The following is a 17,018-nucleotide window of genomic DNA, read 5'->3' as shown; positions in this document are numbered from 1 at the left end:
CCACAGTAAGGGATTGCTGAATGATTGGCTTTGTGTATAATGTTCATGTTTATTGTTCATGGTTTTGAAATTTCTGATTTGTCCTTATGGTTTTAATTAGCTGAGAGTGTGCTCAACATTTTGGTTGCAATTGCAAAGAAAACAGAATGTTTGAATACTGTTAAGTTTAAAGTTTAAATATTGGTTTCATAAGACAGCAACAAACATAAATAAAATCGTGTAACAACAATAATTTGTTCTCTAATTTACATGTTTTCAATTTGAAGCAATCACGTGAGCGCGTGCAATCGCAGAGGCATCTAGCCGGCAATTACTCCACATGCTTATTTATGATTCCTACTCCAGTACTGCATCCCAGAGTATTATACATTCTGCTGCAACGTCCTCCCATGCTTCGACGATGACGAAATGTGAAAATATATTTTTATTTTGTTTTTGTTTTGCAGCGTCATGTAAATTGATTGATTGATTTATGTTTAGATGGATTATACAGCTGATTTTTTTCATTACCGATTAAGCAGCATCAAAATTTTAACTTAAGCTATTGAATCAGAAATTTTAAATGCAAAAACTACATTTATGTATCGCATGCAATAAAGATAGGGACGTAGAATTTGTATGCTCGTTATACGTTGTACGTACTCTACAACGTATTTTCTACAGGCTTGCAATTGCAAACATAAAAGTGCAAATAAAACGCATACCATTTTCAAATACTTATATAAACAAATGAATAATTTAAACACACGAAATAACTCACTTTCACATACACACACACACACACACAAACAAACTCTCTCTCACACACACACACACATATTTTTATATGTATTGTGATGTAATCATATTTTTGTAATTTTATGTGATGTTCATTTCAGTTTGATGTTGAAGTAGTTTAAAATCCACTGCATACGCACGTGTGCATGTTTTGTCGTTACGTTTTTTTATGTTAACCTCAAAATTTTGTCAAAGGCAAAAATCAATACGAGAATATTAAATTAATTTTATTAAATAAAAATTATATTAAAAATTTCAAATAAATGAAATTGAATTAATTGAAATTTTTTTTCTTAAAACACATGCTATTGTTTTGTTGTATACAAATCCACTGATAACTCAGAAAAATCAATACGTACATATGTAAGCTAAAAAATATTTGTACTGCACTGGTTTATATTACATTAAGGTTTATTCTCCACTGTAATGCGTGTGTATGTTGTCTGTATGTTTTTGTTTGTGTATGCGTGTATGTGTGTATGTGTGTGTGTGTTTGTGTGTTTTACACTGTGATGTTATTTGTTGCTGTTGTGATGTTATCTGTTTTGATGTGATTAGTGTGTTGAGGCGATTGCAATGCATTACGTGGTTTTTCACTCATTTATCCTACATACCTGTTGTCACGTGCCCAATTAACGAGGTTGTGAGGTTTTGTAGCACTCTGCTGTTTACTGACTGATTTATTGTTTACGCTGTATTCTGACGTGGTGTAATGTGTAATGTGATGTTGCACGGTGTAATCTTATCTGATGTGATGCAATATTTTTACAATTTTTTTCAAATTCCATATTAAGCCCACTGTGAAAAGCTTTTTTTTGAGTCGTAAGCATGGATATATATTATATAATATGGATATGGCAGACGCGTTATATATATATATATATATATATATATATATATTGTTCATATATATATATATATATATATATATATATACATTGTTCATATATATATATATATATATATATATATATAACATCAAAGTCAATCTAACAAATATTTTACATAGAATCGCTATATTTGTTGAAAAGTGAATTTAAGAAAGTAAAAAATCAGTTTTTAACCGGTTTGTTTAGCAATTACCGTCCTAGTTGCTTTTTTTTGTCAATTTATTGATATTTAATTTAAAAATTTTTCTAAAGTTTAACAACAAAATACGATAATAAAACGTTTGATCGTGAAAAAATCAATGAAATGTTGATTACTACAAAAAAATGTTTAATGTTTACGCGTTTAATTAATTCAATAGAACTAAGAAAAATTATAAGGCAGGTAATAATTACTATGCCATATCCATTATACCCATGATCGTAAGGATTTTTTTGTTGAATGTTTCACTATTGTTGAATGTTTTTTTGTTGAATGTTTCACTATTGTTGAATGTTTTTTTGTTGAATGTTTTACTATTGTTGAATGTTTTTTGTTGAATATTTCACGGACTTTTTTGTCAAAATTAAAAATTTTTTGGGAATGTTTTTTTGTTGAATGTTTCACGGACTTTTTTGTCAAAATTAAAAGTTTTTTGTGAAAAAATGAAATTGATATTGAACTATCGATTTATTAAAAAAATTTGTCTTTGTTATTTTCAAAATTTTTTCAATTGTAAAATTTAAATTAACTTTTTCGGCATTTTGTTTTTGACAACAAACGTATTAAAGCTTGACCAGGACTATGATTTATCTGTTGTTAGATAAATTTTTGCAAACTTTTCAAATTTATTTCAATATTACTGCAAATTGCAAATTTTTTAAAATTAAACTTTGAATATTACATGCTTGCTGTGAATTGCTGTGTTCTATTTGTGTTCATAACAAACAAAAAATATAACAAATAACACGCTAAACTTCACAACCAAGGTATAAATAATGTACTCGAGTTGAAATGTTAAAGAGAAATTTTCTTTGGACAAAAGTTAAGTTCGTGCCAAGTTGGTTCATGTTAAATGTTCGTTTGGGAAGGTTCTAACACACTGTGTTTCTGTGTGTGTGTGTGTTTGTTTCTCAAAGGTTTTATGTAATTCAGATTATTTTGAAATTTTTAACTGTGTGTTAGAACTTGGTTGAATTATTCTTTTCTCAATTGATCCATCCATCAAAGTCCTCTACATACACACGCAAATTTTTTTAACTTTCGTCCAGGAGGTCGACACTGACGTAGAATAACAAAATTCAAAACGAGGCAGGCGTTGCATTGTTTTCAACAGAACCAGGCATATGACAGAAATTGAAATATAAAAATTATTCTATTGAACAAAATTGTTTCTTATGAAAGTATACAGTAATACATTTTTATAGTAATACGTTCACAATGGCAAGTACAAAATGCTACCCAGAAATCTAAGAGAATTATTAGTTAGTGATTGTAAAGTTCCTTTGTCCACGTCAAACTGCAAACTTCTGCATTGTTGTGTACTCCCGCATCTCTCAGTTGGCAAACAATCGAACATGTTCGCAGACCTACAGAAGCACGGCGCAATGTACACATATACAAATATAAAACAAACATAAACCTCAGTTAAACGATTTCCGCTACGAATAAACCAGTACAAATACGTTCATTGACGTCCATTCACAGGCAGGCAGGCAGGCAGACGAACGTAGGCAAACATGAACGAGTTCAGTCACAAGAACGTTCAATCGCACGTGCACATTGTACACGCACACGTTATTAATCATATCCACACGTAAACTCGCATCTCCACACACACACACACACACACACACCACACACACACACACACACACACACACACACACACACACACACACACACATTCAAACACATCAACACATACATTTAAACATGAGATAAACAAACGAGAACAACAAACAAGCGTATGTTCCAAACCCAGCAGATTTCTATTCTAATGAGTGGGCAGAAGTGGCACAAAGGCTGAAGAACCTACATACAGGGCGTTTATTAATTATCTCCATTTATTAGCAGCACAATACGTTTCATTATGTCATGGACGCCAGACCTCTTGCATGTGCAGCAATATGCATTTTTTTATTATATCTTGCAGGTTTTTTAGTTGTGTGCGTTATTCACAGTTGGAAAGTTTTATTTCCGCACAAGATTTAAACAGGGAAATTAAGAAAAACAACTTTAATAGAACATTTTTTAAACTTTTAAATCTTTTAGAAATGACAATAAAATGTTCTTCCTCTGGTTACTGACATTTTGATATCTGCACATAAAAATTTAAAACAGCTATAATATCAAATGAAAATTTTAAATTTCCAATTTCCAATTCTGCTTTTATCTAAAAAATTTTGTTAGAAAATTCTTAAATGCAACTCTACAAACAACGAACAACCAGCCAAACATAACAGAACCATTTTTATAAGCCTTCTTTTCCATGAATATGATGCTTAAACATGCATGCTCACAATATTATGCATCAGATTCTGATTTACGATACCATTCTTTAGATTGCCTACCTAGCATGGAGTTTGTTTGCAACAATTTCGTTTGTAATAAACAATGAGTTTTTTTTATTAAATTTTAATTATTTGTTTAACAAATAAATTTTTTGATGAATTAAAGAGAAAAATTTTATGCCATTCCAACAATTTTGTCATTAATTAGAAATAATTTAACTTCTTTTAAAAAGTAACCGAATTAATAACATTTTGACTCAAAAATTGTTTTCAATTGTTTTTTGTAAGTTTTAATTAAGTTTTTAGTAATCCGATATGTTGGGCGTCAATGAATGGAATTGAAATGAATGGCGTCACGCAATTTTTAAACTTTCAGAATTAATCAGGACACCAGCACCTCGAGATGGAGAAAGATGAAGAGAGTTCTGAGGAAAGTGACACAAAAATTTGCACCGTCAGGTATGATGAATGAATGAAATTGATTGATTGATTGATTGATTGATTGATTGATTGATTGATTGATTGATTGATTGATTGATTGATTGATGGATGGATGGATGGATGGATGGATGGATGGATGGATGGATGTGTGGATGTGTGGAATGTATGAATAGACTAATGAAAAGTTTGATAGATATATGGAAGATATGATGAATGAATGAGAAGTTTGATGGATGATTAACCTGTTGCCGATTGTGTTCGTGAGTTGGCAAATGAATGAACGTACGACTTATTGAATTATCTAACATATTGCATCATGCAACGGTGATACATTATATTCTTTCCATATTAGTTAAGTGATGCTGCAACATACAATGGAGTTTTATTTCAACGACATACAAATTCTATTATACAAATCACTATTAAAATAATCTAAGCTGAAACAAAACAAAGATATCAGATATACACCTTGATACGACACTAGAAAACGAAAACTTTATTACCAGCAACAAAACTATAAAATGTTAATAAAACAGGGCAGCTTCGTGCGCCATCTGGTAAATAAAATATTCAATCAATCAACATTATCATACGCCAAGCAATTGAATGCATGCAGCGCCGCGCCATGTTCACAACATTTATCTGATCATTCCTTCTATTCCTATTTACAGGCTTGTAAGATGAATAAACGTAAATTAAGTTTATGTTAAGAAATATATTTTTGCCTTAAAACTCATTTTTTTATTATCCTTATAATTAATCTTTCGTCTCTTTCATTTTTTTATACAAAGATGGTAATGTTGAATATGGCTGGTGTTTCGTTAAAACTGCTACAATGAATTTAAAACTAGTCTCATTTCGAGAAGCATTTACATTGGTTGCCATTAAAATACATACATATACATCGTACATGACAGAGAAGTTTTTTGTTGTCTCCTCTTAAAATATATTAAGGCGGTCTGTGTCAAATAAATCGTCTTGTGCAAACTATTAGTCTATCATCATTCATTGCTGGTACTTGCCAATATATCTTTAAATGCTGCTTATTGAATTCGAAAATTTTCAATGTTGTTTACTGACTTGAAAATGTTTAAATAATTGAAAAATGCAAAATTTTTCTTCGTTTATAGTTATTTCTTATTCTAATCATTCACCACGAAGCAAATACGACTTTATTTAAACCGGACACTGTGTTACTACAAAAAACGGAATTATTCGTTGCAGTTTGTTACCTTATTGTTCAGGTATTCATAACCTTTGAGCATTAAAGCAGAGTTCAACAATAATGTCAAATTCTAATTCCATCGTGAAAAAATTCTTTATAGTAAGATTAAAAAAGGATGAAATTTTATTTTGTTTATCCTTTCCAGAACCACATTAAACAATGAAAAACGTTAAAAGTTTGCTGATGTGGAAGTCAACAGACGTCAGAACAAATAAAATGTTCAGGAGTTGTCAACAAAAAATACTTGGTTGAAGCTGCAATCACGAAGTTCTCATCTCGTGTCTGCGCTTCTGCCTGGAAATGAAATAATTTTATGAAATTTAAATTTTGAAAAGTAAAAGTGAAAATATATAAGATGGAGAATTCGACAAAAAAAATTAACGCGGTCGATAAATTTTCTGAACATGAAATTTTGTTTATGAATTTTTGCTAAAAAGAATTTAAAATTCACAATTTTTTGTCGCTACCCTGTAGAATTTTACTTTATGTAGAACAATAGCTGTTATATGTTATTAGTATTTGATTCGCAATTCACCAATAACTTTACCTTTTCAGAAAATTGTGGTAACTTTTTTTGGTTATTCATGCCCCAGAGTAATTATTTTGTTTAAATTCTCGCAATTGAAGTTTATGTTAATATCTTTTATAACCTGGATATATATGTTGGTTAGGTACGTGTTGTTTTGTTTGGTAGGTACGATTGCGATATACTCTTTATTAGGTGTGTTTATGTGTATTTTATTTATTTATCTATATTGCCAAGGCAAATTTGTGTGTCTCTGATTGTTTGTGTGTATTTGAATTTGCGTAACAGAACTGTATAAAGTTTTAAATTAATTTAAACCATAGAAAAGTTTTAGAATTGAAACGAAAAATTCTCAGAACTATTTCATGTTGTAGAGATGTAGTGAACAGTAGTATATGTACACACTCGTTTTAAGATTCTACGCATACCTTATCTTTCAAGCCGAGAATTTTTTTAAAGAATCTCTAGTCATCTTTTCAATTCAATGAAAATGAAGATAAAACAAAAATTTCATTTTCTATATTTGTTTTCATTCTTGTAACAAATAAACAAGTTTACTGGTGACAAATCATCAATGAACCTCAAATATTTTAGAATTCATTTAAAGTTATTTAGTAAAGTTACTCGAATCCTAATTGAATTCATTGTAGTATCTGCTAATAACATTATTATAACTATTACTATTCTTATTGTTAGTATTGTTGTTAGTATTATTGTTATTATTATTGTCATTATTTTTATGTGCCTTATCCTTTCAGGACATTGGCGACCATCGGCTTTCAACACTTTGTAGTAATTGACGATGATCCTTTCTTGGCAAAGGTTGTGGACAGTAGGTTGCCATTACTTGCTGTCAACCGCATCATATAGACTGAGATGTTTGACTCAGCGAGCATTTGAACCACTGAGCCATCTCGCCGGCCAACATGCGACAACTTACGTCGTCTCCCAATTTACCGTCTTCGAAAGGATGGCCGGAGGTCGGCTACTCGGTTGAACCTGCAGAAACTGCAGAATTTGAACCCGGGTCGTGGGAGTAGTAGACGGACACGGTAACCACTCGGCCATGTTATTATTATTATTATCCCAGTTTTCACAGCTTGGTTTTTAAAGCTGATCATTGACAAATGCGGGGTTTAACTAGATCCCAAAGAGATTCATCCGAGAATTATGATTATTATTATTATCATTATTATTATTATAAAGATGTCACTGCCATCTTCTCCATTGTCGTCCAGCGTTACATTGAAATATTTTATGCATCCTTTGAGTTGCCTTCGTGTCTTTCATCACCAAGGCGATGCTATAATTAACATGATCTTTCGGTCTGTCAATCACACGTTTTTTTCGCAGAAAAACAGATTTGTTGAAATATAAATATTCATATAGAAAAATAAAATCAATTTTTATTTCGATTTTTTAAAAATATTTCACATATTCATCAATACGATGGCAATTGTCTAAACATTTTTTATCACAGTTCCTTCATTCAAAGAAAGTCATTTTTCATCATGTTATCATCAACATTATCATAGATGCAACATCAGCGTCGTCATGAATTCGCTCACTACAATGCTTGACACCATCCTCAAAATAAAATGAAATAACATGAACATTTTCACAATTACAACCAACATACATCACAGTTCACTGCACCACAATAATCAACTTTGTTAAAACAATCATTGCTAAAATCACAGCAACAATCATAATTGTTATCTTCATAATCGCTGGCAGAATCATAACCATTTTCATCGTGATCCATCGTCCTCTTCCTTCTGTTAACTTTATCATTGCACTCTTCATCATCATGTTCCTCATCATCGTTGTCAACAACTGCAGTTACTCTTCTCAGGCGCATGACATTTCCCCATCATTACTTTCTCAATCGAAAAATTCATCTTGAAATTTTTTGTTGGCGTGACGTGATGCATTTAATCAGCAGCAGCAGCAGCAACAGCAGCTGTAGCAGCACTGTTAGAACGCCAAGCAGTCAGTCCTTTAAGTCTTCGCTTCTTTGGATTCATGACAGGTCTTATTCGAAGATTTGTTGCGGGTTCAACGTGCCAAACAAATTGAAAAAGTATTTTCTTTTTGAACTTTTTTCTTGAAAAGGTGAAAGTGTTTGGTTAGATTAATATTGCAGTATATTACATTTTTTTTAATTCTTACTGGTTTCAAAATTTCAAATGCCGATAGCGAAGTTATAAGTTTATAAAACAAAACTAAAATAATTGAAATACATCAAATTTATAATTGTGTCATATTTTTTTATCATGTCTTTCTGTTTTTGGTGCATTTGAATCAATAATGTTTAAAAGCTATTATTAACTTTTAAATGATGATATTATCATTTCTATTATTGTCAATATTTCATTTTACTATCATTATTATTTTTATTTAATTATTTTAACCACAATTAATTACTGACATCATTATTATGGTTGTTTTGCTGAAGCAAATTTATTTATTATATTTCTTTGTTCGATCCAATTGAATGCAACGCTTGCGTGCGTGTTTCATTAATTACATTTGGACAGGTTGATGTGGATGAATATGAATTTTATTGCAAGAAAGTGATGATAGTTGTGTTTGGAGTTTAAGTTTGCAGTGAATGTGTGTGTGTCTGTGCGTCTGTGGTGTGTGTATGTGTGTGTGTGTGAGTATGTGTGTGCGTCTGTGTGTGTGTTGTTTGGATGATGTTTACTGACAATTTTTTGGATGTGATTACTAGTAATAATTAAATTATGGAAATTTTGAAAATTTTGAAGTTTTGGAACATTGACAATCATTCACTCAAATGAAATTTAAAATTTTTTGACACTCTAATATATTTAAGAGTTAAGAATTTAAAATTTAGAAAAAATAAACAAATATATCACTAAGTTTATTGAAATAAAATTATATTCACTTGAATTACTCATTATTATTTACATAAATTTGTTTTTTTTTTTAATTACACCATAATTTTGATAACAATCTGTGAGCCCGTTCTCAAACTTTGTGTTGGAGCATCAGCTACTTGTGAAAACCAACAAATACGCACTTCAACTCAACTTGTCCCCACACGGAGGCAGCATTTAAACGCTGTCTGAAATGCGCTCGTAAAACAGCAAAACATCTTAGCTGCTTCATTGGCCATAATTCCTGGAAACGATCGTTACGCCGCTCTCCGGGCCTTCATTCTTCTAGCTTAAAACAATTAACGTCACTTCTCTTGCAAGATGTATTATCTGTTGATGTTCGCGCTAATCTAACTTCATCGTTCACAATCTTCAAAAAAAAAATTCTCACACTTTATTACAGCTGAAACAGAAATTATGTAATTTAATTTATTTCAAAAATTATTACGACTGTTCAATTTAAAAAAGTTTCTATCTTCCAATTTTATATTCAAAAAATCTTAACATTTTTATCGCAGTTTTTTCCAATTTTTTGTCGGCGCGTAACGAGGTTATTATTTTTATTTGCGAAAAAGGTGTTTTATTTTGATGTCTTCCAGCAGAGCGGCAGTTTCAATGTTCATTTTATTTTTGCACTGTCAGTTTTTCCAGCTGCTCAAACTCTCCGAGTGTCAATTATTTTAATTGAAATTTTTTCAGCACCTCTTTTTAATTTTAGTTTGTGACATTTTCATCAACTTTAACCTTTTTGTTTTTCCTTTCATCAAAAAATACTCTCGTTCTAAAATGGAAATTTTTTCCTGCCAATAAAATGTCTTGGTGGGTACACCAGAGTAAAAATTAAATTTTTTTCAAACAAACACTGTTTCAATTATATTTCAGTAGACAGATTTCGTTATCCTACGTTTGATGAAATATTTTTTCATGATCATTACACTTAGTTGTAATAAAATATAAATAATAATACAACATAATTTTCATGTAAATTCTCCATCAATAACATCCGAAAAACATTTATAGCCATTAAAATAATAATACAGCTTTAGTCATAATAACAACCGGACTGTAAATACGAATCGTTTAACACGTTTTTATGGAAGTTTTTTTTTTAAATTGGAGTTTTACGAGATGGAGCTCAAATGTCAAAGTTCAAAGGTCATTTGATGGATGTTGCTTTTCCTACAAAACATTCCTGTCTTTATGTACCTTCTCTGTTGTGCGTGGTCTCTCCTAGCTTTATTGCTTCAAACGCGATTTTTGTTGTACTTTCTTTTTGTATTGTTATTGTAAACTTATTTTATTTCTTTAATTATTTTTTGTAGTTAAAGCAATAGTAACAAAAAACATTCTTGTCGTCGTTGTTTTCGTCGTTGTTTTTAAAGTTACTCGTTGAGACATGCACCAACCGATATTTTATCACACAAATTTTCTTACAAAATCACAGTAGCAGTGTTTTAAGACATTAGCTACAGACTTAACACCGATACTTAACCGACGTCAACGAACGCCTTTGAAACTTTCTGTTGGTTGCATCTGCGGCATTGCTATTAATACATTTAATTATTATCAATTTATTATTATCTTTAAATTACTATTAAATAAACAACTAATTTATTTGCTCATAGCTCTACAAACTCACATATTTCATAACATTATCATACGTTTAACTTTTATCAATCCTGATTTTTATTGCTGAACAATTAAGTAACTTTTATTTTCTTGTTCATTATTGCAAACAGATGTGAGCCGTTATGGATTCTGCACTCAATGGAATCTGGTTACGAGATATTTTAATTGCTAATATAACGTTAATAAATAAAATGATTTGATAATTTTTTATTTCTTCCATATTTAATCAAGCGTAGTTGTATACATTATAAAAAGCTCTAATTAAGAACCTTATAATGCATTGTATTGTGCTGTACTGTATTGTATTGTATTGCATCGTGTTGTACAATATTGTTGAAGTGATAATTTAAATGTTACCAGACAAATATTCTGTAACAAACATAAAAAGTAAAAAATTTATTTTGAATGTATTCGAATCTACGTAATTATATCAAACAAATTCAAAACGAAACGAGACGTTTGTGTGAATAACATGACGCTAACAGAACAGTGATCAAAATTTTTTTGTACCGACAACAATTAAGTAACAGTGCTAATATTATCACTCTAGTTATTTCTCATACAAAATGTCAAGGGCATAACCACAAAAATATAACATAATAAAAAACCCGTCGTCATATTCACACCACATATAGTTTATCAAAACATCAATCTAAACATCACAACTTCAGTTCTATTTCTTACAATTTTGAATGGAAATAAACCGCTCGCCCATTTTTCCCGCAACATGCAGGCAAAGAACATACGCGACAATGGGATGGAATGAAATTTATGGATGTAAACAGGCGTTTCATTCAATGGCAAATCGTTTGCGGATACGCAAACAAAAATGTGCACAAAATTCATCCACTACAGGCAACCTTTGAATGGGAGATTGAATGAATGCAACGTGTAAGCGCTGTGGTTGTGTACAAAACTACTTGGTATTTTACGAGGTACTGGGTATATAAGATTGTATTTCAAGTGGTATTTACAAAAAATTGCATTGGGAATAACAGATGCATTATAGAGCAATTAAATATGACCATAAACATTTTACTTGCATGCATTTTATGTTATAATGTCGTCACAGCAAGTACGTTTATTAGAGAAAGAAACGTTGATATCATGTGCCGGCTGCAATTATAGTATTTGATGGAGCATATTGATGTTTGTATAAATAGTATTACTTAAGTAGTGGGATGTGTTATATGGAAGTTTGCAAGTTACAGTTTGTAGTAAAAGTATTGTATGAATACATGCTTGGTGCAATTTGTATTATGGGTATTGTATGATGGGTATTGTATGATTACACGCAGGGCAATGTAAAGTTTTGTTTGAAGGTACTGTGAATAATCGTAGGAGAAGTATTGTATTGAGGTACGGTGGGTACCATTCGTATGAGAGGTGTTGTATGCGTGTCTACAAAGGAAAGGAAATCATAAACCTGTTTCCATAATGACGCTGGACTGGGTAGAGCTGATGTTGACGATGACAATGAGGCAAAACAACAACAATGATGACGATGAAGGTGATGACGTGAAAATGATGATTAAAATGATGATGATGGTGATGTAATTGATGATGGGGATGTAAATGATGATAATGAAAACACTATTTATGGTAGTGTTGGAAGCAATAAGCTATTATTAAGGTTCCTATGCGAATCATAGCAGTAACGGTAAAGACTACATGACAAGTGAACAAGTGATGACCTGGCTTCGATGATTGCTGTGATAATAATGCTGATAGTTCTAACTTCATATTATAATAACATGAATCATGATTAATATTTCAAAATGGTTATTTGGTTTATAAAATGAATAAAATTTGTTAAATAGTCAAACGAATTGAATGTTTATATTGCTATACAGTGTTTGACAAATAAGTTGTTGGGTTGATAAATTTTTTTTTCATTCATTTTATAATAATGCTCAATAAGGCGTAGATAAACCATTGGATCGGTGATTTGTTAATTATCAATGATTATTATTAATATATTATTAATATTATTTATGATTAGTTAACTATTTCAAAAAACAAAATAAAATCTATTAAATTTTATCGATTGTTTAACTTTTGTCATGCCAATTAAATTAGCGTAAAATTGATAATTTGCAAGCTTCTGCATAAATAATTGGTTTGAACAAGTTGTTGCCAGCAATGCTACTTGAAAAATCTAATGTTTCCTTGAAGGATGCCAATGATTTATACGCGTGTGAAACTTTCTTTTGTCGAGCGCTGTTGTTGTTTTCGTTGTTGTTGATGAATGAAGCTGAAGCAATGATGATATATTAATGGATATGATGAAGGTGATGTTGTTAATTTAACGACAAACTTGATGGTGATAGTGACGACGACGATGATGATGTTAGTGATGATAATTGGTTAAAGACGATGATAATAATAGTAATCATAATATTAAAATCTGCATCTATAACCACCATGATAATGATAATTGATAATGATAAGGATGATGTCATTAACGATGATGATATTAGTAGCGATGATGCTTGTTATATACTCGAGTTATGCATCGCATGTTCATTCATCCTCATTCAAGTCACGTGCAAATGTCCAGAACAATGAGGTTCATGGCGGACATAAAACCATAAATATATATATTTATATATATATAAATATATATGTAATATAGATTTATATATTTATATTATATACACATGCTTATATACATGTACTATATAAGAGAGTACAATTTATCTAAACGTTAACAAACGTAATTGTTTTCGTGTTTTAAAATTTCGACTTAGTAGTTTTCTCACAGCTGAACAGCATGCAATAATCTGGAAATATTCCATAAAATGAATACTTCTTACAAGTGCTTCAAACTTTTTAAATAACATCGAGTTGTAACATTTGTTTGTTTTATGCCCACATTCACATGCTCGTAAAATATTTTCTTTTTGTTTGTAATCTTTTCAGTGTTAATGTTTGTGCTGTTGAAAATTTTATTTAATTTGTTTGTCAGTCAGTTGTGAGAATTTTTTTGAAAAATTTCGCATTTTCACTTTCACGAAAACTAACTAAACATTACTAACTGGTCAGTGGTCAGTGCTGTGGTAGGCTTCATGGTTAACTCATCAGTTGGTTGCCGTCAACTTGATGCGATGTGTGAAAAACATTAACAGTACTAATGACAGCAAAACAAACAACATACAAATTAATAATAAAGAAAATAATAATCGATTTAGCATTATCATCATCTATATCAATTTTTTTTATACAAAATATCACCAAGTTTGATGGTTTCATAATAGCAGTTTCACTTCTGTGAAGCACGAACGCCTCCAATTCAACCATCATTTATAAAGTTTTTAACTGGAGCTCTTTTTATTCATAGTTTTTTAAATTCTCTAAAAAATAGAATAAATTAATTTTTTGTGGAAAAATGTTCCACGGAGCATGGAACTTGAGGAAATGGTTGATAGGAGGAAACGCGTGTAGATGTCAGGAGCAACAATGTTTGATGAACAACCGCTGCTTGTTCTACACGTGTTCTCGTTCTATATGCACACTAGGGTGGTTACAACGCTATATGTAAATAAAAACAATTTCGAAATCTTATCGGGGGAACCCCCTAAATTGTGCCACTTGACTAAAAAATGACATTTGTAAAGTTTTAGCTCATTTGGATAATGCTAACCCGTGCCTCATCGAGGTTGAAATTTCGAAAATTTTGAAAAAAAACGCAGTTTTTGGTTTGTAAAATAAAAACGGTTCACTCTAGAAACATGGTTTTGGTTTTATTTTGTTCATTGATTAGTTTTCTTCAAATGTTACTATGATCACTATTTAGCTACAAGTTATAGTTTCTGACATATTTGCATTGTTACAGATACACTTTGAAAAAACGTTGAATTTCTCTATAACACAAAAACACACAATAACTTATAAAGAAATATTTTTAAAATAACACCGTTGTATCTAAATCACTATTATTAACAAATAAACACATTTTTTATTCATATTATATTGTTTATAGTTGTTATACATCAAATAAATTTCTACTTTAACTCGTTGTTCAAAAGGTAGAGGCTCGGATAAGGAGGCTTTTGAGCAACCAGGAAATTTTGTCCGACATTCAGCAATTACTTGCAAAAGATATTATTTGTGATCTTCCTCTTTTGTAATACATGAGTTGTAATCTGTTATTAATTTAACACCCCTTTCTGCTGTATCATTTGTAACTTTTAATCCGTCCACAATCTTTTTACTCTTTAAATATTCTTCGTTATTACTCCATAATTCTGGATTGGTATGCAAAAGTTGATCATTAATATTAAATCTTTTTAAAAAAATTATTTGATTGTGATGAAATAAAATGGTCCGCATTTTTGTCCAATATTTCTGATACTTCATTTATTTTTATTAGTGGTTTCATATCACAGTAGTCATCAAGTTCTTCATCCTCATTTGCTTGAGATATTAATTTTGTTACCATTCTCTTTTATACACAATTACTTAATGAATCATCGAATAATGAAAAAACAGCCTGCTCAAGATTTTGAAACTGATATATCTGAGATAAATTTATTGACTTCATTGTAATTTACCAAAGATTTTAACAATTGTTAAATCTTGGTTTGGAGCAAGTGCAGGTTTCGGGGCATCCAACCACACTTTCACATAAATATTTATAATAAATAGGCAAATATCATGGAATCCTTGCTTTTCAAAAATTGTCAGTTGAAACTGTTCTCTGAAAAGGTATATTTTCAACGAATATATCGCTTTTGCCATCCACCTTGCGTGATGAAAAGCACTAGGAGCCGCAAACACGATGTTTTCTGAAGGAAAGCGTTCTAAAAATAAAAGACAAAGATTAATCAATTCTTTGTAATCGCTCCTTGGATGATGAACTGTTAATTGTTATAGAAGATGACTTGAAATTTAACCCGGATTAATCAATTTGCTGGCAACACTCTTATCTTTAACTTCAGATTTAAATTTTTTTATCAATGTTGTTCCATTCAGTTTTAAATTTTTTGAAAATATCCGATTGAGGGCCTGTAGTCTTTCCCATTCCAGCATCAAAAACGGACCTCAAAACTACCTCAAAAATGTGGTGGCGACATGGAAGATACAATAATTTTTTCTCCATCAATTGCACTAATAAAACGGAAGCACCTTTAATGCGGCCAGTATTCAAGTGCACCCCACTTTCCAAGTTCTGAATAAACAGATTTTTCAATTGTACTGCCAGCACCATTTTCTAATTGGGGAACTCCAATTAACTATTCTTCTTCTTCACAGCTAATTAAGACTGCAACTCTTTCAACATTTTCTTTATTTAACATATCTGGAAGTAATTTCCCATCCCAATGTATAACTGCTCCTTACCAAAAATGAGAAATCGTAGAAAAACCAAAAGATCTTAATATTAATACATAAAAACAACATAGAGCACCCGGGTTAGTAATAGTAAATAATTTATTGTGTGTTTTTGTGTTATGGAGAAATTCAACGTTTTTTCAATGTGTATCTATAACAATGCAAATATGTCATAAACTATAACTTGTAGCTAAATAGTGATCATAGTAACATTTGAAGAAAACTAATCAATGAACAAAATAAAACCAAAATCATGTTTCTAGAGTGAACCGTTTTTATTTTACAAACCAAAAACTGCGTTTTTTTTCAAAATTTTCGAAATTTCAACCTCGATGAGGCACGGGTTAGCATTATCCAATTGAGCTAAAACTTTACAAATGTCATTTTTTAGTCAAGTGGCACAATTTAGGGGGTTCCCCCGATAAGATTTTGAAAAAAAATTTCTTGTGATCACACTAATGCACACGCATGCCGGCCTAACCATAAACAAACAAACTAAGCACTGGCAACATGCACTATGACAAAAAGATATGAACTATGCAAATGTTTAAATAAAATTTTTGGTGTGCAGACATAATACGTTTTGATAGCAGATTTGAAAATGATTCTAATGTCTTAGCAATTGTATTCACTTAATCTATTTGATATTTTTACATATTTTTTGTTATCTATCACATATTCATGTTAATAAATAATAACTACTTATTTTAAAAGTAGTATATAAAAATAAAATATCATAAACTAGTTATTTGAGAGAAGTACATACAATTAGACAATATTTGTAGCTACATTAGCATCCAAATGAC

The 17,018-nt window shown here is 30.6% G+C and overlaps 1 protein-coding gene across 1 annotated transcript; it reads right to left on the bottom strand.

Annotated features, from left to right (window-relative positions):
• Window positions 1–14,985: 14,985 nt before the first annotated feature.
• On the bottom strand, window positions 14,986–16,090 carry HELRODRAFT_159175 (hypothetical protein; the record flags this gene model as incomplete). Its single annotated transcript, XM_009011080.1, has 2 exons — window positions 14,986–15,166; window positions 15,924–16,090. 2 exons carry the CDS (start codon window positions 16,088–16,090, stop codon window positions 14,986–14,988), a joined length of 348 nt encoding a protein of 115 aa, XP_009009328.1.
• Window positions 16,091–17,018: the final 928 nt, after the last annotated feature.

The sequence above is a fragment of the Helobdella robusta genome (assembly GCF_000326865.2).
Source record: "Helobdella robusta unplaced genomic scaffold HELROscaffold_1, whole genome shotgun sequence".
Taxonomy (NCBI): Eukaryota; Metazoa; Annelida; class Clitellata; order Rhynchobdellida; family Glossiphoniidae; genus Helobdella; species Helobdella robusta.
Note: the sequence above shows the minus strand (reverse complement) of the source record. Positions and strands in the feature narration are given on the sequence as shown.